This window comes from Gigantopelta aegis, chromosome 9 (assembly GCF_016097555.1).
Source record: "Gigantopelta aegis isolate Gae_Host chromosome 9, Gae_host_genome, whole genome shotgun sequence".
In the NCBI taxonomy this organism is placed as follows: domain Eukaryota; kingdom Metazoa; phylum Mollusca; class Gastropoda; order Neomphalida; family Peltospiridae; genus Gigantopelta; species Gigantopelta aegis.
The window spans coordinates 79,238,333-79,261,057 of NC_054707.1; the positions used below are offsets into that span (position 1 = coordinate 79,238,333).

At 33.3% G+C, this 22,725-nt stretch overlaps 1 protein-coding gene across 6 annotated transcripts; it reads left to right on the forward strand.

Moving 5' to 3' along the window:
- Positions 1–1,532: 1,532 nt before the first annotated feature.
- LOC121381098 (cyclic AMP-responsive element-binding protein 1-like) lies at positions 1,533–19,226 on the forward strand. Of its 6 annotated transcripts, XR_005959047.1 has the most exons (9): positions 1,533–1,665; positions 4,574–4,755; positions 7,561–7,652; positions 10,466–10,605; positions 10,750–10,920; positions 12,071–12,230; positions 12,547–12,641; positions 14,494–14,587; positions 15,329–15,439. XR_005959047.1 is itself a non-coding variant. In XM_041510212.1 (8 exons), the coding sequence occupies exons 2-7, from the start codon at positions 4,576–4,578 to the stop codon at positions 12,638–12,640; spliced, it is 837 nt and encodes a 278-aa protein (XP_041366146.1). In that variant the 5' UTR covers positions 1,533–1,665; positions 4,574–4,575; the 3' UTR covers position 12,641; positions 15,329–15,465. The 6 variants fall into 6 exon arrangements, 5 of the variants coding, with proteins under 5 accessions (XP_041366146.1, XP_041366147.1, XP_041366144.1 ...); XM_041510212.1 differs by lacking the exon at positions 14,494–14,587 and having other exon boundaries at positions 15,329–15,465; XM_041510213.1 differs by lacking the exon at positions 15,329–15,439 and having other exon boundaries at positions 14,494–15,321.
- The last annotated feature ends 3,499 nt before the right edge of the window (positions 19,227–22,725 follow it).

A 22,725-nucleotide genomic window follows, 5' to 3' on the forward strand; every position in this document is an offset into this window, starting at 1 on the left:
GCCTATGAAAGTATATTTTTGACGAAATTTAAAGTTTTAAAATAAAGATGTCAGCTCTGTTTCCATTTTGTAAAGCATGTGAAGATTATTTTTAAACGAACATTCTGATATATAGATTCAATGCTTTCAAAACTGATATCCCCCAAACAAATTGTGCGTTAACTCCCATAGGCGTACAGGCTACCATTTTGGGATGGGGGTTTTTGCAGGCTGGTTGTTAACCGAATTAAATTAAAATGCCCGAATCTGGATAACAACATATTATTAGCATTACTGCCCCCCTCCCTCCGCCCCTGTCTTATACGCTTATGTTAACTCCATATAGCATCAACCCTTAAAAATCGACATTCAAATTAAAACAAATAAAATAAAATAAATATAAATTAATTAACAAAATAATATATATTTTGAATATAGGGCCTATTTGTTTTCATATAATTTTCGTAAACATAATAATAGGGCAGGCCTACTTTATGTTTGTATCAATGACGAACCTGTGTGCTACTGTTTACATGTACAGATCATTTCAGTTCGAAGTACATTTATTGTACTCGAAGAGACAAGATTACATTTAGGCCTACATAAAGGTGCCGACAATATCTCTCTCTCTCTCTCTCTCTCTCTCTCTCTCTCTCTCTCTCTCTCTCTCTCTCTCTCTCTCTCTCTCTCTGTCTCTTCTTTTTCTCTGTCTGCCTCTCTCTCTCTCTCTCTCTCTCTCTCTCTCTCTCTCTCTCTCTCTCTCTCTCTCTCTCTCTCTCTCTCGTTTGGTATATTTGTCAACAGGTCTAGTATAATAACAACCTTGAACAAATATATTATTTAGCAGAGGCGGATCGGGGGGGGGGGGGCAGGGGCCCGGCCGCCCCCTAAATTTTGCGAGTTATAATTTTATTATATATCAATTTTAATTTTTTTACGATTCCCTCCAAAGCTCCATTGGTATTCCACCTCATGTCATTGCTCCCCCCCCCCCCCCCCCCCCCAAATGGATTTCTGGATCCGCCACTGTTTAGTCATTTTGTTTTTAAATTTTATCAGCAGACTTGGTCATGACTTAAATTGTGTATTTATTTCTTATATTTTCTTTAAATTTCCTTCTTTTCTTTATTGGGGTTTGGGGTGGGGGTGAGGGTATAATTGCAGACTCTCCTGTCCCCGCCTGCAACGTTACCGCACCATTCCACGATTACTAATAGACACAAACCACTAACTGACTAAGCTCTGGAGACACAGGTTACGTACTTTAGGCCGCAGTACCCATCTATTCCGCCGTGTAAAATAATTCTTGATAAATTGGTCACATATTATAAACATGATAACTATTTTAACTTCTTTAATAATCAGATTAAATAAAAAGTACCATTATTAAAAACAAATACCTCTTATTATATTAGCTAATGTATTTATATAAGAAACACATCAGACGACATGTCTACGATAATTAGTTCGCGTCAGCTTCCAGTCTAATGACGTCATTGCCAAAATATTAACCAATCAGAATGAAACAAACGTCACGGTCGCGGATGGATACACTGACCTTGTTAGGTTAGGTGGCTTGTTGTCGAAGTCTATGACGCCGATGGTGTATTTTGACGTGGCGACTACGTATTCTGCTAAATTATCCACTCAGTTGCGGCAAAGTTGGTGACGAAAAATACGTAACTGGTAAGTACCCACAACAAACAAGCGTGGTGTCATGTTTGACATTGGAGTATTTCGAATATTTGAAGTAACATGCAGTGAAATAGAATACATGTGGTACATGTGTATAATTTAGGAAAAGACATTTTGTAGAATTCCGCCCGTGTCGACGATTGATGTTGTTATTCACTATTTGTCGATGTTCCGATTTGAATGGGATTTCCCTCTTGGCTCCTCGCCCCGTCCCCTCAGTACACAGGGTTTACCTCCACAATTTGTACGTTTTCTATATTTTGTTATAAGTTGCCGTCACAATTATCTAAAAAAAGAAGAGTCAAATGGGAGTGAAAATGTATTTGGGTCAATGGATCAAGTAAACTAAAATGTATGTAGACCTGTCAGACTAGTATTACAACCATTTACTTTGCATTACTGTAGGTATCGCTAATCATATTTTGTCGTTAAAATTAAACATTCATTCATTCACAAATCATTATCCCAAATCGAATACACTGATGATTCATACATTTAAAAACAACAAAATCATCTCTTTATATTAATTAAAATTATATTATTATTTTTAAATACATCTGGGTACTACTTAAGAACATGATTAAAATTACTAAAATTAAAATGCTTAATTGGTAGTAAAAAAAATAGCCTAAATAAACTAAGTACAGTACTCTTAAATACACAAAATAACATAATATTTATTAAAATTTAATTGCATTTATCTAAGAATTACTAAAAAAATATTAATAAATGAACTTATCTAATTTCCAAGTGCAATAATATCTTAGGTCTGATAAAGTAGGCCTACCCGGTACCTTTTACATGTAAGTCTGTATAAAAGTTGACAGTTGGCTCATCTAAAAAAAGAAGAAGTGATTTTAAACAAAATACAACAAATGAAAAGTATGAATCCCTACTTTGTATAGTACAGTAAACTATGTGATGTTAAACCGGGAACATTTTGTTTTAAAAATTTTGATTAGCGACATTTCTAGTCTTGAAAATTTATTAGCAACTACCGTTTAATATTTTTAAATTGTCTGTCAATAGTTGTAAATAGCCTCTTAAAGAAAAAAGAAAAATTACACATTGTCCATACAACAATACACTACATGTAGTTTATGTACAAACGACTGTTAAATTTTGTAATATTTTTTTAAGAGTAACATTGAGATTATACTCATGAATGTATAAATAAAAATATAAAAGCAGCCCCCCCAAAAAAAAACCCCACACACAACCCCCCACCACCCCCAAAAAAACAACAAACACCCCCCCAAAAAAACCCCACCCCTACATGTTTAAGCTTTAGGGATTAATCAGATGTGGTAAACGAACATTAATGCTCTTTGACACCATTGACTATTAATTCAAAACAGAGGCTACAATGATTTCAATAAAGTTGTATGCTTTTACCAGTTGATAGTTCACTGCATTACAATGAGACACAGATGTGAGAAAGAAGCCAGTTTTAATTTAGGATCTTGTATTTAGAAATAAAGATACACTATCATAGTTACCAGTGCTATATTTCACTGTTTTTTACATTACATATATTTATGGTAAATTAAAATAACAAAACGTTAATGGATCCCACACAATGTTTGAATAATTCAGGGTTCCATCTGGAAAATGGAAGTCATCATGACTCACAGGGTTTTATTTTGGGAGTCGTGCATTAAAAATGGGAGTCATCGATGAGATATAATTTCTTAAATCACATAATTAACTGAATAAGTGTCTTCTTCATTTTACATGCATATATTATATCCACTATTCTATCTGTATAATGCATATATATATATATATATATCCATTGTTTTTCTTTTTTTAAATAATGTATTGCTTTTTTTTTTGTCTCTTTTTATGCACCCTTTGACTTTTAGTCATCCATTGCTGCATGCTGACCTGTTTTATAACATAGCTTCATCTCCACAATAATTATGATTAACTCCTAGATTATGAGACACGCTCAACCATCTACATGTATTAAAAACAAAGAACAATAATAGAAACAAAACAAAAAATTAGATACATTAACAGAACTAAAAACTTACGGCTGGTTAACTATCTGGCATTTGACAATAATCTAAATTTAGACAGAGGGACTGGCACACTACATCAGCCACACTGTTTTTTACACTTAAGTTACATTAACAGGGTTCGAACTTAACGACAGCAATTGCCGTCATTGAGATATAAATTGCTGTAGGTAGAAAGCATTACCAATGGCACTTAATATTCATTTTGTGGAATGGGAAGCAGTCTTTCCTTCTCAAATTTTAATATTAATATATAACTATAAATTGAGAAACAATTCTAAGAACACAGGTTTTGGTATAACTTCTAGGTTTACTTACAAGTTACTTACAGTATAATACTTAAGATGGAAGGCAAAAGTTTGTCATGAACCTGGTTATCAGAAAGCATACTTGTTTTGTGTATTTTGAGTAGCATTTGCCACTTGCATCCTGTCAATTTAGATTCTTGAAAATGCAAAGTAATAATAATATAGTTAATTTGCTTTAAAGGCTTTACTCACAAAGAGTGATTCTGTTATTAAAAACAGTTTTAACAAAAATGTGCCAAGTGACAAACATTTATTATATTCAGTTTTATTAAGGTGTGGAACAATAAAATACACATTTTGGTAGTTCATTATAGCATATTACACTTAAAGAGATCACAAACATTTTAGTACACTTTTATGAGGTCCAAGTTTCATTATCTCATATTGTACAAGTGGTTGTAAAGTTTCATTTGAACGTTGGAGTTTCAAGAATAAAAACTTTTCACTCCCTTTTATCCAAAGTGGTATATCCCATATTTAAGCCTGAAGCATAAATATGAAAAATCCTAGTATTTTTTATAACTGAAAACCCCCAACTTTGATAACGTTTGTCTTTGTTCATCGTTTTAGTAATGTCTGACGGCAGTGGAGCTCACGGGGAGCTTGAAAATGGATCGCACGGCTTGCCAGTAATCCAGGTGTCTATCCCGAACCAACCCGTACAAGTCCAGTCAGTCATTCAGTCAAATCAACCATCAGTCATCCATACTGCAGGGAACTTGGGCAATGTTCAGACCATCCAAGTAGTGAGGGTATGTAAATACAAACATTTTAAATCATGCACTTGATTTGATTGTAGCATGACATTTCACTCAGTTGCATGAATCAGTTAAAAGAGCTCTATATACCATTGGATTCTCAAAATGTGGCCAACAATTGATGCATGGAATTTAGGCTTAAAATAGTGGTATTTTTGCTGTTTTATAAACAGTGCAGTATAGTGCCAGAATATTTCCATCACCATATCTAATGTGATGCATTTCATTTTATGCTATATTAATGGGTTCGTTCACATCATTAAATTATTTGAATTTTGGAAAACTATTTAGAATTTTTGTCCTAGAAATAGTTGCCAATTACTTTGTCTAAAATACATACTGTTTTCTAAATTTGATGAGAACTACAGGTCCTGATTTCAAAAAATATTGTAAGCCTAGTTTTACTATGAACAGTCCAATAAATACAGAATGAAGTACGTGTACTCCTATTTCATTTCCTTTTGTTCTTACATTGCCATCTTCTGTCAAGATGTAATTTTCTGAATAATATTGATGCCAAACACTTGTAAACATTTGACTGGTATAACTGCTAGCAGGCCTGGAAATTATATTTTTGGTGGTGCCTGTCAAAATTACTTATGCCGGTTAATTACTAGTTTGTAAAGTAAATTGTTGGTAACCAAGACATTTCAAGGGATTATTTTTGTGCTATCAATAAATAATCTTTTTATCATTTAGTTACTCATTGAAATGGGTATAATTCCCGAATATTTCACACTTGGGGTAACATGATGTCGTTAATGAGTTTGTTTATATGATTTTTGTGCTATCAATAAATAATGTGTTAGTCATTTAGTTACAGAAACGGGTATAATTCCGGAATATTTTACACTTGGGTTAACACAATGTCATTATACTGATGATTAATGGAAATAAAACATGTTTATATGATTTTTGTAATATTTTCATCAGTTACTTTTCAAATAATGACAATTTAAAGAAAATGTGATATAAAATAATATAAAGCACTGACCTGTAAATATTTTAATTTATGTTTTGATGTTTTGTGATGACACTTCTGGGCAGAAGGTGGTGGGTGGGGTTTTTTTTTAAATATTTATAAAATCTTGATAATATTTAAAGGTTAATATTTGTTTGTATTTTTTGCAAGTGTATTGCATGTCTTTTGAAAAAATACTTGGATGGCTTTTTCTGTATAACTGAATCTTGACCAAAAATAAATGAATGCCTGCAGTGTCAGGTACAATAAACACAATGACACTTTATTATTCGTCCAGTGTTTAAAGACACACTGGTTGTTTGAGCCATTTTGGAATACATCAGCTCATCAGACTTGCTCGGGTCTATTAATAGACATGGGAAACACTTTTTTGGGCAACCCCGAAGGTGTTCTTGGAACAGTTTATAAACATGTGCATGATGTAGTCAAAAATTATTTTAGATATGCATTTTAAAACATACTGTGTCAGTGTACGTGCTTAAGAAAAAATTGTTGACAGCACTTTCACTTGCCCGGCTTAAATGTTTTTAAATTGTAAAGTAAATTCATTTATTTTGGACATTACAATAAGGATCATGAATTCGCTTAGCCTTGCAATCAACACTGATATAAAGTTATATTTAATATAGACTATTCCAAAAAACAAAAATGTTGGAATTTACCAAAAGTCGTTTACAACTAGACTCTTTTTTTTTTGTCTCCAGGTGGGCAACCTGGGACAGGGTTTGACTTATTCCTCAGTATTTTCAGTCGCCAGGGGCAATCGGGCGACCGTTAAGATCGAACATTGAGCTTAATTTTGTGTCAAACAAAATGACTGCTGATATTAGTTTGTGACTGTCAAAGCTTGACAGATGACAAATTTGTACTTGACAATGTCTGCCTCAAGCTGGCTATGCCATGGCCACTTATTTCCAGGCTTGAAATCCCTATGCATATAGGGTGGAATGTGTCTCAATGTATTTGAGAAATCAACTGACATACAGCAGCATTCGAAATAAGCACTTGTCTATTTGTCCTGACAAGTAAAAATCTATTCAGACAAACGGAATGTATCTTGGTGGTTGATCTGTGGACATGTGAAAGTGTTCAATGCAGTTTCAATTTTTAAGCAATCAAAAACACTTAAATAAAACAACCATTTATTTGGACAAATAAAAATATTGGCGGACACATAAATTTCTAGACGTATTTGTCCATTGGACTAGTAAAACATTCTGCTTATTTCTATCAATGTACAGTCCTAAAATAATCAGTTATTTTTTCATAAAAAAACGAATGCCCCACCCCCATAGATTTGTAACTGCTATTACCTATGGCACGTCGGGAGGTTGGTTCACCTCTAAGCAACATCCGCCCCTCTTATTGCTAAGTACTCAATCCTTATTGCTGGGTACAAATGTTTGTTACAGTGTTGGCTTGGTTAGAATTGTCTGCATTTCACAGACTTCTAGCTAGCTGCTAATACTCTCTGCTATATAGACATGAAAATAAATGATTATTATAGCTGTTGTTTTCTTGAAGTTACCATCCTTCACAACTTGTAATGATTCTGGTAAAATTTTAGCCATGGGCCATTCCATGGTAATGATTTAAGCCAGGACATGACATTCTGACTCTTATGATCTCCTTCACTTGGATACTTTTAAATTTTTGGCACAGTAATATTTCAGCTATAACCCATTTCCAAAATGTCTCACTTGCACAGCTTGTAACTCCGAAGTTTTCTATTGGCAGTGATATTATTGTGGTTTTTTTCATCATTCTGGAAAGGAAATTTTATTGCTACCATGTGGGTTTTTTTTGTCTTCTTGAAGGTTGCTGCAGTAGAGGATGAGCTGACAGCTGAAGATCACGATGCAGATGCTAAAAAAAGGAGAGAAATTCTTGCAAGAAGACCATCATACAGGTTGAACCTTAAAAAATATTCATTTATTTTTGTCTTGCCTTTACTGACTTAAAAAAAGAGGTAATATTTAGGTATTACTTTTTTGAAGAATGCGATAGCATCAACTTTTGTTTTTATCTCAATGTTAATGTTTTGCGTTTAGATCCATTTCTCACAAACTTTAAGTCCTATCTCAATAGACTTGGTTTCTAGCTGCAACTATGGATGTGAAAATAATGAAACATTATTTGAATTAAAATTTTAATAGAATTTTTTTTTAATTGATTTTTTATTTATAAGCACATTATTTTCCTGATTAGGGTGTGCGTATAGCAATTTTATTCATTTGTGAAATTTACACATTGCAACCATGTGTTTAAGTGCATAATTGCGAGAGAATAATGTACAAGTCTCTTAACAATTGCTGTAGCTGTCATATGAATTGCCATAAGTCAAGGGCTTTACCAATGGCAATTTTTTTTGGTCACTGGTTGTGGGGATAATGTTTGCATTTTAAGTTAAGTTTGTTTATTGCAAAAGTTACTGGTGTAAAATTGCTGTAGGAAGATTTAAACATGTTATAGATAACAAAAAAAAACATTGCTGTAGGTAAGATATTCTTACGTTTGAGCCCTGCATGTCGCAGTCTTAATACAAATGGTAAAATTAACATAAGTAAGTGTTTATTGAACACTTAGGGGTGGTGTGATAGTGCTGTCAAGTCTGGGTGAACAGGGCCCATATTTTCGAAGCCATCTTAGCCACGATTTGTCATAAGTGACTGCAGCAAATGTAGCGTATTTTCGAAATTGTCAGTCTTGTATTGTATTGTAAATACATTTCAAATTTACCAGTTGGTTTAATGGGGCTTGATCTGGATTGCTGAAGAAGGCACAGGTGTGAAATGTGATATGTACCTAAATAATGTATCGGAAAGCCCAAATAAAAGAGAAATTACTGAAGTTAACCCAATTAGCAATTTTTCACTATTTACAATAATAAAAAAAATAGACATAAACTTTTCTAAAATTAATATTTGAAATGTCTTACTGGTACATAAAAAAAATGTAAAGATTTTTTTTAATAAATAAAATATTATTTTATTAAATAATATTTATAATAGTGCATTATTAAGATAGTAAAATATGTTGTGTAACAACCTTAGGGCCATTCAAATATTATGTAATGCTTGAAGGGGTGGGTGGATGTATGTGCAAACATGTAGCATTACATGGGATGAGTGTACTGAACATTACATAACACACTTTTTTTATTACTAAAATATATATTTTTAAATGTTTTTTTTTTTTTTGCCTTCTCATAAACACTCACGGCAACAGTGTTTAACGTAGGATTTGTGATTTTTTTTTATTAAAGTATAAAATTAAAGCTTGTTTTGTTTAACAACACCACTAGAGCTCATTGATTTATTAGTCATAGGATATTGGATGTCAAACATTTGGTAATTTCGACATATAGTCTAATGAGAAAGCCCACTACATTTTTCCATTAATAGCGAGGGTTATTTTATATGCACCACCCATAGACAGGATAACACATACCACGGCCAGTCGTGGTGCACTGGCTGGGACGAGAAATAGCCCAATAGACCCACCGACGGGGATCGATCCCAGACCGACCACGCATAAACCGAGGGCTTTACCACTCGTCTAAAATATTCATATTCAAATGATTTTAAAAGATGAATTATGTGTATAGTACTTTACGTTGTTTGAGATAATGGTATCCCAATATCCCGGGGATACCAGACTTCAAGCACCCATTTTTTTTTTAATCCTGTGTTTTTATTTTTTGCTGAAACAATGAAAGTTGTCATTTACTGGTGAAGTTAAGTAATAGTATTTTCGAGCTCGTACCCAGTCTAATGCTATGCCATAACAATATCTCCCCCCAACTCGTACCCAGTCTAATGCTACACTGGAGCAATAGTGGCATAACAATAGACTAAGATATCCTAAGTCGCTATTGTTTTTGTTGGATGTTTCCTCTCTTCAAATTTTATTTGGGATATTGATTCCACGTCTGCAGAAAATTGATACAGGTTTATCATTAGTAATGTCAGAAACACTTATAGATTACTGCTAAATATAGATTTATGTCAGTATTACGCAAAAATAGATGCAGCAAATCTTTGCCAATTCTGTTTGATTGCGAATTTCACGAATTCTGCGATTTCGATTGCGGCATAACAATATAGACTGGGAACGAGAACAGTGTTATCCTAGTTTGTTATGATGTTATTTATCAATTTCATTTAAGTGAGATACTAAATTCTCAGGTGGGATACCAGATTTTGAAATGTTAGTATCCAACTGGGATACTACCAATTTTTTTTAATCTCGAACACTGCTTTGTGGTCTGGGTCTAATGTAGCCAGCCAGAAGAAGGGAAAATAATGTTGGACATCTTCCCCACATCTGAAATTAAAATTTCCAATTCTGTGGAACCCAGGTTTCCCTTACGGGGCCTGTTTGTCGGAGGTTTGGACGCTTGCATAATATCCATTCTGCCAAGTCAGCTGTACCGAGTTCCCATTTTTGTTTGCGACAAATATCATAAATCATGACACACTAAGAGAACTTTACGATACCTTAAAAAATCTGTCATTTCTTAAATCTACGACATTCATATTTTGCTCGTAACTAGTTACGATATGTCGTAGCTAATATGGCTTCGAAAATACGGGCCCAGGGCTTTGTATTTACTCTCAGCTTTCACTTTCTTATCTGAAATGTGCTTACCCAACCCTGCTGAATTAGGCAGGCCTGCAATATTGCAGAATTAAAATTTGGATATTTTGGGTTTTTTTACAGAAAAATATTTAATGAACTTTCATCACCTGTTTCGAAAATGGACGAAGAATCAAACAGTAGTCAGAGTCAAGACGGTGAAATTAACGAGGCAGCACAGAATCTGACCAGTTCTGCAAATTCAGTATATCAACAAGCTACAGGTTATTGTAATACATTTATCCTTGTAGTTCTATTTAGAGTGCATAAATTAATTTAATTTTCATTAGCTCCGCCTCTAAAAGTGACATATTTTGCTTGAACTAGATAATTTTATCTGTCAATTTATTAAACTCTTTTTCTTGCAGTGTTACCATCAGGAGCTATACAGATAACAACACACCCAGAAGGAGTGGCAGTTTCCCAAGGTCTGCAAACACTCACCATGAGTAATTCAGGGACGGCAACAACCAATGCTGGAGCAACAATAGTTCAGTATGCTCAAGGGCCAGATGGCCAGTTTTATATCCCAGGCACGGGTGAGATTATTTACGGCTAGGTTTTTAAGGACTACCGAAGTGAACATTACAATTACATCATGGTAAAATGTCTACATTACAACTGGTACTTATATTTAAAACATCCTGAATTTGTTGACCCCCAGCCCTTTAATTAATTCATACTTGCTTTGTGGACATTTTTAGTATACAGAATTCTGTGCAAAACAACCTGCAACCCCTCCTTATTTTCTTTGTAAACACTCTCTCTCTCTCTCTCTCTCTCTCTCTCTCTCTCTCTCTCTCTCTCTCTCTCTCTCTCTCTCTCTCTCTCTCTCTCTCTCTCTCTCTCTCTCTCTCCATCTCTCTCTCTCTCTCTCTCTCTCACTCTCTCTCTCTCTTCTCTCATCTCTCTCTCATCTCTCTCTCTCTCTCTCTCTCTCTCTCTCTCTCTCTCTCTCTCTCTCTCTCTCTCTCTCTCTCTCTCTCTCTCTCTCTCTCTCTCTCTCTCTCTGTGTGTGTGTGTCTTTTGGAGAGTGGAGTGGGTGGGTATAATTTACAAGATTATATTTCCTTGGTTGCAGAGTGCAAAAGTGAAAACAGGACACACTGAACAAATTCAATTTGATTTCAGTTTTCTGTTGGTGTTTTATAGTATATCTATTGACGGTTCAGCATGATTAATTGATATTTGTTTACATTTTTAAAAGTATTCTTGATCAGAAATTTGGACTAGTGGTTAAGCTTGGTGGGCTAGTGCTTGTTTTTCTCTGTAAACTAATGTGAATGCATTGAACAAAAGGAACAATTTTTTCTTTGCTCATGAACTACATAACATTTGATATATTGTCATTGTACAGTACTATTGTTTCTTTATTTTGAAAGTTATACCATGTGGCATATATTTATTGTTTGATATAAACTGTTGATATTTTATTGTTTTTATTAATTTTAAACTAAAATATGATGATCAATCAGGTAATATAATTTTTGATGAATCGAGATTCGTATGCTTATTATTATTTTTTTTATCACATTTCATTCCATACTTATCCATAAGTATAACAACAATATTAAAGACTAATTCAGCATTTGAGTTTGTGTTTCTGTGTTGTTACATTATATATTAGTAAATATTTATGAATTGTTCATTTGTCGGGTTTCTCATTATTCAGTATGATCTTGTTTGTAGTGGCCGTTGGCGGAACAAATGTCCAGGCATATCAGATAGCAACGGCTGGTGCTCTACCTCAGGGAGTGGTCGTAGCAGGAGCGGGTAGTCCAATACAGAGCTCAGGCGGCCATGGTGAAGAGGCATCACGGAAAAGAGAGTTACGGCTCTTGAAAAATAGGTTAGTGTTTTGATTCATAGAAATAACTAAAATATGTGTTAATCTATCTGTTGTCATTGTCAGGCATGTGCATGTAACGAATAATGTGTGATGTGTTGTTTATCATGTCAAAGCTGACCTCTTGTGGATTTCACTGTAAAAATATTCAACATTATTTCATTTCATTGGTGGGGTCTGAACCCAGTTCACCAATTCACATGACATAAATTATATGTGTTTAATTTGTATATTTTAAAAATAATTTTTAAAGTGTAATTAACATCAATGATTTAACGGATCCAGTTGTAAACATGTATTTGCATTTTATGGTGTGAAGATGTTTCCTATTACATCAAAGCAGAAATATTGGTGCCATTTTGTGGACTTGTTTTCATCAAGTAGAAGTATCTACAGATTGTCTGCTATCATGAGGTAAATACTTTTATTCTTTTCATATGCTCAGTTTAGTGGGTTTTTAGTCTATTAAATCTCTTATGTTCAAGGTATCTTTTCCCTAAATTTTAAGTTTATTACTGAGTTGGGTTTTTTAAAACCCATTTAACTTTATATTGTATACCGAACAATATATATTGGGTGGCCCCCATAATAATATAACCCTACTGAATATAGAATTATTTTAAAAGTATGGGGCCTGTAACGGATATTCCACAGTGTTCTCGCTGGGTGAAAATTAAAGGAGGGTGGCTGCATGACACCCCACCTTTCAAAAAAAAGGGTGGCGGAGGGGGGGGGGGGGGCGTGGTTGCCATATATTGCTGTGTGTTGGTCAACTTTGTGGAAAGACATACTCCTTGTTTTGCCCCTCAGTTTTTGGTACAAAAAAATTGGTACGCAATACATGCAGACTCATCTTTTATTCATGGGCATTCATTTTGCTGAACTGATCAAAGTTTTAATATTATTTTAATAAAGATTTTATGATATATGAAAAACAATAAAGATTTTTGTAAGGTGATCCCCTAATGTGGGATAACAAATTTCTGTTCATTTTATTTCCATCTTCATCGAATGATATTGCCAGCTGATAAAAAGTAGTTTAGTTTTTGTAAAGACTGTGTGTATATTATTTGACACCCAAGATAAATGATTTTAATGCTGAACACTACCACTTCCATTGTTTTTATAAGTGGTGATATTTTGTTAAAATTAAACATTTCTAATATTTTATAAAGAATTGCTGAATAAACAAATGACAGAAAGTAAAAGTCATCAGTTACAACCAATTAAATCTGCAACTGAGGATGATAGTTAGTGGACACAAAAGACAATAACCTTTCTGATCACGGGCAAATTTGGTGCCAAATAAGTGGTTTTTCAGTCAGAGATTGCCGAATTAATAAAAAATAAAAGGTTTTCATTGCGCAAATAAAATATAATTTTTTTATGTGTATCAAACATACAAATGGATACAGGTATGGGACAAAATAATGGCTGTTAAAGGTACTGTTAAATTACGTTACAGTAACTGTCGTAAGCTACTGAAGTATTTCGCTGCTTGCTTTTTCCTACACACCACGGCTAGTTTCCTTTGATGTCCAGTGTGCAGACTGATAAAAAAAAAATGGGGGGGAGGGGGGAAAGTGTGCATTTGGAAATAGCAGAGATGGGTTTGTAAAATATTGTATCGTGCAGGAAAATAAAGAGGGGCGCAGAAAAATAAAGGAGGGTGGCAGAAATTGAATTATTAACTATATGGATATTTGCCACCTTGGTGAAAATTTCAGATCCTTAAGTCAGATATTGTTAAAACAGCAACGGGTTCAAAACTGTAAGTTAAAAAGTGCAGCTCTAAAAGCTATATCCGTATATTAATGAATGAAATATTACAGTCCCAATACTTTTTAGACCGTTCCATATTTGGTAGGGTTTAGCAACCCGATATATATAGACTGTGTGTGTATTTCATAATAAGATGAATTTGGTAAATAGACTGTCAGAATAGTCCTAAAATATTCTTAAGACATGGATAGTTTTAACAAACAAAAAACTAATCGGATTCAAAGTAGATAATTTTAAATAAATTAAAACTAAATTAATATTCATGTTTTGTTTGTTGTTCAGTATATATGATAATCCAGAAGGAAGGTTAATGCTTTAATACTAGTCTACTGCAAGTTGTTGCTATTAACCCACCTATTTAAAAAATAAAAAAACACTTTCATGCTTGACAGCAATTGTTGACCAATTTATCCTTGAGAATATTACACACAGATTGGGGCAGTCCATCTTCTAAGGTATTTACAGATGAAATTTGTTTTTTTAGATACCGTGTCCACTAGTGGGAAATGAGGTTTTGAGAAACAATAAAGTTGACGGTGAAATCTCAAGTTTGCCAACAATTTTGTTCACCCCATCAGGTCCATATATTATCATTGTTTTAATCACACCACTGATAAATATTTGGGCAAATTGGTAATAATTGTTGAGCATGTAAATAGGAGCAAATAGCAGCATTTTGAACAGGCGAATAAATATTAAAATATTCTATGTGACCGCTAAAGAAAAATAGTGAAACGGTATTGAACAAATTGTTATGATATGCAATGTACTGACAACTGAAATAAAGTGCATAAGTTTTAAAAATATATTGTTAGTATTGTCTAAAATGGCCTGTTGATTTTTTATAATTATAATCAATGCCCATCACCCTCTCCCACCACTACTAAGGACTGGTTCTATTATGTGGCTCTTCTACATGAATTGTGGGTGAACAGGGAACGGATTGTGGGTTACAAGGTGATGGTCAGAAACAACAATGCCAGCTGAGAAAAAAACACTAATGACAGTCACAATACAGCAAGAAAGATTGGCAATGATAGCATTGTTTGCAAATGCTATCAGTGACTTTGTACACTGCATGGATTTTATTTGTTCTGTAACTGAATTTTCTCTAACACATGACATTAAGCATATCGTGTTTTTCATAAAGCAAAATGTTACATAAATTATTTTGAGGTCAGCTTAGGCATCGTTGTTTTGTCTTGTAGTCTTGTTTTTTAATAATCCTAAACAATAAATATGCAATAATAAATTGTAGAAAAAAAATATAATGTTGATAGATAGTAACTAAAATTTTTTTATTTTTTTCATCTTTATAGAGATGCTGCCCGAGAATGTCGACGAAAAAAGAAAGATTATGTCAAGTGTTTAGAAAACAGAGTGGCTGTGTTAGAAAACCAGAACAAAACTTTAATAGAAGAACTGAAGGCCTTAAAGGAACTTTATTGTCAGCAGGATGAATGAACCCATAGTATACCAACACTAACAGGATGATTTATCAGTGATGTTGCTACATTATTCATTGACTTTCACTCACATTCTGCTGAGATGACTAACAAAACTCCAGATACTTTTATTCTAAAGTGGTGTTTGTATGGCTATGTGATAAACACTTTATAATGATTTTCAAACACGTTTTAGTGATGATATGATGGGCCCAGTTTGCTAGTCCCCTATCGGTCCAATTGAAGGGGACTACAGCTCTTTCTGTCTGACTGTCCCGCATATAGTTCTCCCAATGGTTTTTCACAATGCCTCAAGATATTATACAGCTTTATCATGTACTGTTACAGATCAACTTTGACTTCCATGGCAATTTACCCATTTTTCATAATTATGGTCCTTGAACTTGGGAAAGAACTTTTTTTTTCTTCCAAACTTTTTTTTTTTTCCAAACTTTTTTTTCAATGCCTAAAGATACTGAGGATATTTTGTATATAGAATTTGTTGGGCCTGGTAGGGGACATATATTGCTTTAGCAGTACCCTCAGAATGCTTGTTATACAGGCACTTATTAATGCAAACCTACCTGCAGTTCATTTTGATCTGTTCAAGTCAGTATTTACGTTCACTTTCATCTTACCTGTTTTTCATGTATGCAAATTTTTCCATACAGAAATGTAATATTCCATGCATGTATTTTTATAAGTGCTTTTAGTACGTCCACACAAAATTTGACAATAGTATTTGTCAGTTAAACCGATGTGTATATAAATAGTGATATAAATTCATTATTTGTACAAGAGAGGGAAATCATATTTGGGTGATACACATGGATTATAATGCCCACAACTAAAAATGTCACAGATTCTTGGTACGTGAAATTTTACAGAGGAGAAAATAATATGGGTCATATTATCATGTATTTTACACTTATATTAAATGTTTCCAAACACATATTAGTGGAAGACATTCAGTCAGATTCAGATTGAAATGCATGCAGTGGAAGGCACTAGGAAACATCTCACAGTGATGACACAGAAAGCATTCGCTTTAACGCACTCGGGGGAAATCACCAGTGTTTGTGAACTACATCAATAAAGGTCTGAAATCATTCATGGAAATGTATACATAGAAGGAGGAGCTTTGGCATTTCCATTTGGGAACAGTTTATGAATGTTCAAATTGTTTAATTTAACGTTCCAGTTTATGACATTATTTTTAATATTGTGAATGCAATACAAAATACAACCAGACTATCAGTGTTTTACATTACACCAAAGTTACAGCAATAAACACTGTAAGCATGCTCAAATGAGGACCTACTGTATCTCATGCCCATGTGTGTGTGTATATGTGTGTTTGTGTGTGTATGTATGTAACAGATATATCTCAGGAAATCATTTTACAGTACAAGATTTTAAAAAGTACTACCATGACAATTAGTCTTCCTCAATACAACATCTTTAAACCCAGAATAAATACCACTGAGTAAACTGAATCATGTTTTTGCATCGATTTGCAAACAGAACTGTTAGGTATATTTTTTTTGTATTTTGATTTTGATGTCATGTGTGTTGCTTGTTATTAAGTTGTTTTTGCTTTTTCACTGTGGTAAATATACTTGTGTTATTATTTATATCAATTTTACACTGATCTTAATTAAAATATGTCATTTTTTATACAGTAAAGTTTTTATTCGGTATTACTTTTCTGACAATGGCTGTGACAGCATCAACATTTGCATTGAAGTTTTGTGCTAGTTTCGTGTTTAGATTACTTTCTCACAAACTATGAGTCCTAGGTTAATGAAATTTGAAGTTTATGGTAGGGCGAGATATTTAATTACGGAATTCTTGTTTACATATATGTGTGTATGCTGTTACAGGTATTACTGGTATATGTTTTGCAAATAAAATAGATTTGTTTTCCCAAGCCATTTCTCTGACATGAGATATTTGTTATTATATTCATTTACATATTAGATATTTTTTATATATTGGATGAAATACAAGAGGTTAGCTTGATTACATATATGTACGTTATTTATGCCCTTGAGGTTTTGACAATCAATCTACAAATGTAAATGTTGCAAAATAACAGAACTTTGTCCTTTCCTATAAAAAGACATTAAACCTGTATTGCAACCATGATGGGTGTTATTTAGATGTTTTAATAAATTCCTCTTGTCTAATGTTGCATTGATAGTAACGTTTATTAATTTTCTGTAAACTGTTACCTGTTAATGTTTCAATATTTAAAAGATGAATTTAATTTTGCCAATTGGTTCAAATATAACTGTGGTATTGAAACAGGAAAAAAAAGAAAGAAGAAATGTGAAATATGTTAAAGAGATTTGCATTCAATCTAATATGAAAGGACTGTTTGCAGTTTTTAATATTTTCACGAGCATACATACCGGATGCTGGGTGATGAGGCAGACAGCAATGCTGGCATACTTTTCAACGTGAAAAAAGAAAATGCTGATAAAAATATCCCTTGCAAAATCACCATTATTGGTGTATACTTTTAGGGTGGGTGGGTGGGTGGTCAATAAAAAAGAGAACTTTCATGAACACTTGCGAAAATATTGACAATTGTGAACAGCCCCTAAGTGTATTAATTTTGACGTTTTGATTATGGATGAATGTTTTTGTTACTCAGGGAGGCAGCCAGGGAATGTCGGCTAAAGAAGAAAGAATATGTGAGATGTCTGGAGAACAGAGTGGCAGTGCTTGAGAATCAAAACAAGACCTTGATAGAGGAGCTGAAAGCCTTGAAAGAACTCTACTGCCAGAACGACGGCTGAACTCTCAGTTCAACTGAAGCTATGTACTTTAACAGGTCTTATCCTAAGAAGAACTTGTTCCCTTCCGGCCCATTTACAGGCTCGGATATCACTTCACAAGTGTTGAACAAGAGAATAAGATCAACAGTGTTGTGTTGGTGATAAAGCAATGCTCGTTTTTCTGTCATCTTTGTAGAATGTGTTCCCACCTGTTGAGGTTGTCGTGAGTTTGGAAGCGACTCTTGTGATTGTATGATATGTTGCGTTGTGATCTTGAACCAATTTGAGGTTGAACTTGAGGCATTCATAGTGCTACTCCACGTACAGACAGATGCATGCTGCTGTGTAACATGTAGGTCGTCAGAGAGTTTTATCCATTGTAAATAATAACACATTCATTTGGGTGGATTGTATGGTCTCCCTGGTCCCGACTTCATCACTATCATTAAATTATTAATCATCTCTCATCATTTTACTTCACACTACAGACATAACATGGCAATCTGTTTCATCATATTTTGTCATTACATAATTTTAATGTAATAGTTCTTGTACATTGTACATGTAGTTATCATTGCACCTAAAGTTGACACAAAATCTTCAGTAGAAGGTAACATCTTTCTCATAACTGTTATATTTTTTCAGTTATTAATGTGATAGAACAGGGTGTCACCATTAAAATTGGAAACAAAATTTGACTTCTCATTAACAAAGATTCGTATTTTGTGGTAATTTTTATATATGGCTGATAAGTTTTGAAGATTGATTTGAACATGTCATTTTTATTATAATTTTTTTATATTACTTAAATACTAATAATATATTAGAGTGGAAAGAAATGACAGTTACATCCAGTTGTGACTCGTAATGATATATAATTACAAACTTTCCGAATTTATACGATTTACTGTATTCTGATTGGCTGACATCACTAAAAAACCAAGCGTTATCCTTCCATAAACCTCATAAAAATACGTCATCACGGAAGACCAAGATCGATTGGAACTATTTTTAGCTGGATGGGCGAGAAGCCCAATGACCCAGTTCGGTGATCATTTTAAAAATAGACCAAGGATGTGACCTGTTTTCTCGATTAAAAAAATAAGGGAAACTGGATGAGATATTCATGTTACAAAAAAAAAAAAATTACAATATATTTTTTATTTGTTTTTATTCTGTTAAAAAATCCCCCCAAAACATCCAGTAGTATGTATACATGTATTCCTATGCTTATTTACAGAACATGGTTGACGGTAAGAACGAAAGAAATAATTTTTGAATGTTTTAAGGTACACTTCTTGTACTGTTTGTAATTATAAGAATTGTTTCTCATTTTTTAGGAATTTATCGATGTATAAAAGTCACAAATGTAGTATAAAATCGCTTCGCTACGCTACGTGATTTTATACCATTTGTGACTTTTATACATCGATAAATTCCTAAAAAATGAGAAACAATTCTTATATAAACATAAAAAACGTCTATTGCATTAGGAATCTGAGGTCATTTATAATGCTAGGCTCAGACTGTCAACTGTTACAACAAAGTTTGCCAACTCGATGGTTGCTTTGTAATTTTCCAAACTCCCAACTTACGACAAGTGTGCTCAGATTAACAACTAATGGGTTATACAATGAAAATAGAGTTGTAAGAGCACTCAGACTAGCAACTGGACAGTCGTAGAAGTCGTGACAGAAGAGAGTTGGCCAATTTTGTGTTGATAGTTGGTAGTCTGAGCCTAGCATTAAGGATTTATTTGTATAGGCTGTTATAAACGTAACTAATATTGCTTACATGTCATAAGATTTCTATAAAATATTTCAACCAAAAGTATTTCTAGAAATAGGATGAACAAATAGGTAAAAATACAACGATGTAACATTTTTGCATAAATTTTACGAATTTTAAGTTTTAAAAACTGTTAAATATGTTTATCTTGTCTTGAGAAAGTGAGAAAGCAAAGCATGTTACTTAACCAGTTGCAGAAACAGTATCAAATTTTGTGTTCAGTTTCTGCATTTAGCATAGTTTTTCACATACTCTTAAGTCTTAGATAGTCAAACTTACGTTTTTCAAGCCTGTCCGTCAGTCAGCTTATTTTAAGCACAAACATCACAAACTTTTTTGTCAGTTCCACAGACTGATATTTTGAAAACAATTATCTCAAAATGCTGTATGGACACTAAACTGAATAAACCCTTGGATCAATCCAGTTTGTTTTCTTATCCAGTGACCGGTCTCCTAACTTTGGTTTGTTATTTTTGTTTTATGTCATTTTTGTTTTATGTCATTTCTATCCAGATAGAGGATACTGCTGATCTTGTAAATACAACAAAATAGTGTAATAAACACCAAGCTAGCTTAGATCCATTAACTTCACACACTGCTGCAGTTGCACACTGGTATCGCACAATGATAGGTTATCAACCGATTTTGTACAACTTGTGATCAGTTGAAATAAAAGGACTTTTGCATAAAAGGTATTTAGGATTGTTATCTGAGGGTGCAGTTGATGACTTAAATTAACCAGAAAGCATCATGTGAAAAAAAAGAACATGCTATATCAGGGCTCGAACATAATAATTTGACTTGTACGGCAATTCTTAAAAGAACTGCCATGGGTGAAACAGATCACCGATGGCAGATTTGAATCTGCCTATGGCAATATTTTTAAAAGTGACATTTTCAGCAAATAAACATAACTAAAAGGTTATTTTGCTGTATATAGACATATTTCAGATGTGAAAATGTTAAATACTGGCTGATAATGTACACCAGGTTGAGGAGCTGTATGCTCTTTGTGTAGGCAATGTATATTTTAACGATGGCAATTGCCGTCTGTGCCATTCTTAAGTTCAAACCCTGTGTATATGAAATGCACCTAGATAAATAATTGCATAATTGACCACTCATTTTAGAACTCAGAGAGAATGGGAATGTACATGTCCATTTTCAAACATTGTAAACCATCCAAGTGTTATTAAAAAATAACTACAGGAAACATTGATTTTGTGTATGGAAGACGGTTGATGGGAATGGCATAATTCAGATTTTGTAGGATCTGTGACTGACAAGGCTGTTCACTGCAACCAATGTTAGTTAATACACTAAACCAGTTTCTGATGTTAAAAATAATGAATTCCTTGCAATTCTTGTATATGAAAGGCATATGACCAAATTTGTTCTTACATTGTCAAGATGTAGGTGACCTCATGAATGTTAATTCCCTGTTTAGAGATAATTGCTTTTTTGTTTTGTTTTGTTTTTTCATATGTAACATGGAAGGTAAATTTTATATTTCTGCGTCTTCTTGGTTATATTTGTTATTACAATCATGTTATAAAAACTGTCTTTTGTTACATATGATAAGATGTTTGATGTGTAAGATACTGAATCGGCTACCTCAGTGGAAAGTACTTGTACTTAAGACATATATAATCTTTTACATTGCATCAAGTATTTCTGCATATTTTTTCTTCACTTTTCAAATCGGTTATAGTTACTTAAGAAGTCAGAGATATTTTGAGGCTAAAACCGTGTGTAACAAACATCTTTTCAGGATGTGTACTGCTTGTCTATTTGTAGACATGTTACTTCTTCGTAATTTACCAGTGTTTTAACTATTTGTTTTTAATTCCATCCTTCATTGGGTTTCATTGGTGCTAGTTCTGAATTCCCAACTTGAATGGGTTTTGGTAATTAATATGACAGACACACATCACAAAAAGGGCATCATTGGGAAAATATTGTTGTATAACTGAAATTATTTAAGAAAACCATTATTTCACAATGTAACCATGTGTTAAATGGTAACTATAATATATGGGATAATGTGTTCCCTAAATTAGTTTGTATACTATAGTATATACTAAACACAGTGTTATTGTCGTTAGAAAAAAGATGAATGGGTCGTAATTAAATAAAATAATATATCCAAAACTTTGAAGTGTTTATATAAGCCCTTTCGAAGTTGTGTGTTTGTATATATTTGACCATGTTTGTATATAAGAGTTGGTTTTGAATGACTTTCTTTTGCCTTTGTAAATAATGTATACTAAAATGATCAGAAGTCTAATTCTTGTTGTATATTGGGAACAGGCAGTGATTTCATTCAGATAACCATGTATATACTTGTAAATACTGTTTGCAATTCATCAAAGTATGGTCGTTTTTAGCTCAGTTCATTTTATCGTTGATTGGCTCATTGTAAATGTTCCTATATATGTGTTCTACATCAATATAATATCAGTTTAGTCCAGTTAAATATTGTCTTCAGTTGTAGCATTTACCAAGTTACCACTCCCCATAAAGTATGAGGTCTGTATTTTAGTTAAGATTGAAGTTAAAGATGTTTGAAACTGCAGTTACTTGACATTACAGATGTCTAAAAGGTGATGAATATTAACTGATTTAAAAAGTTTCTTTCAGTTCCATATTATAACTTAATGCAGGAGGTAAACTTGCTCTTTTACAGTTTCTTTGAAGGTC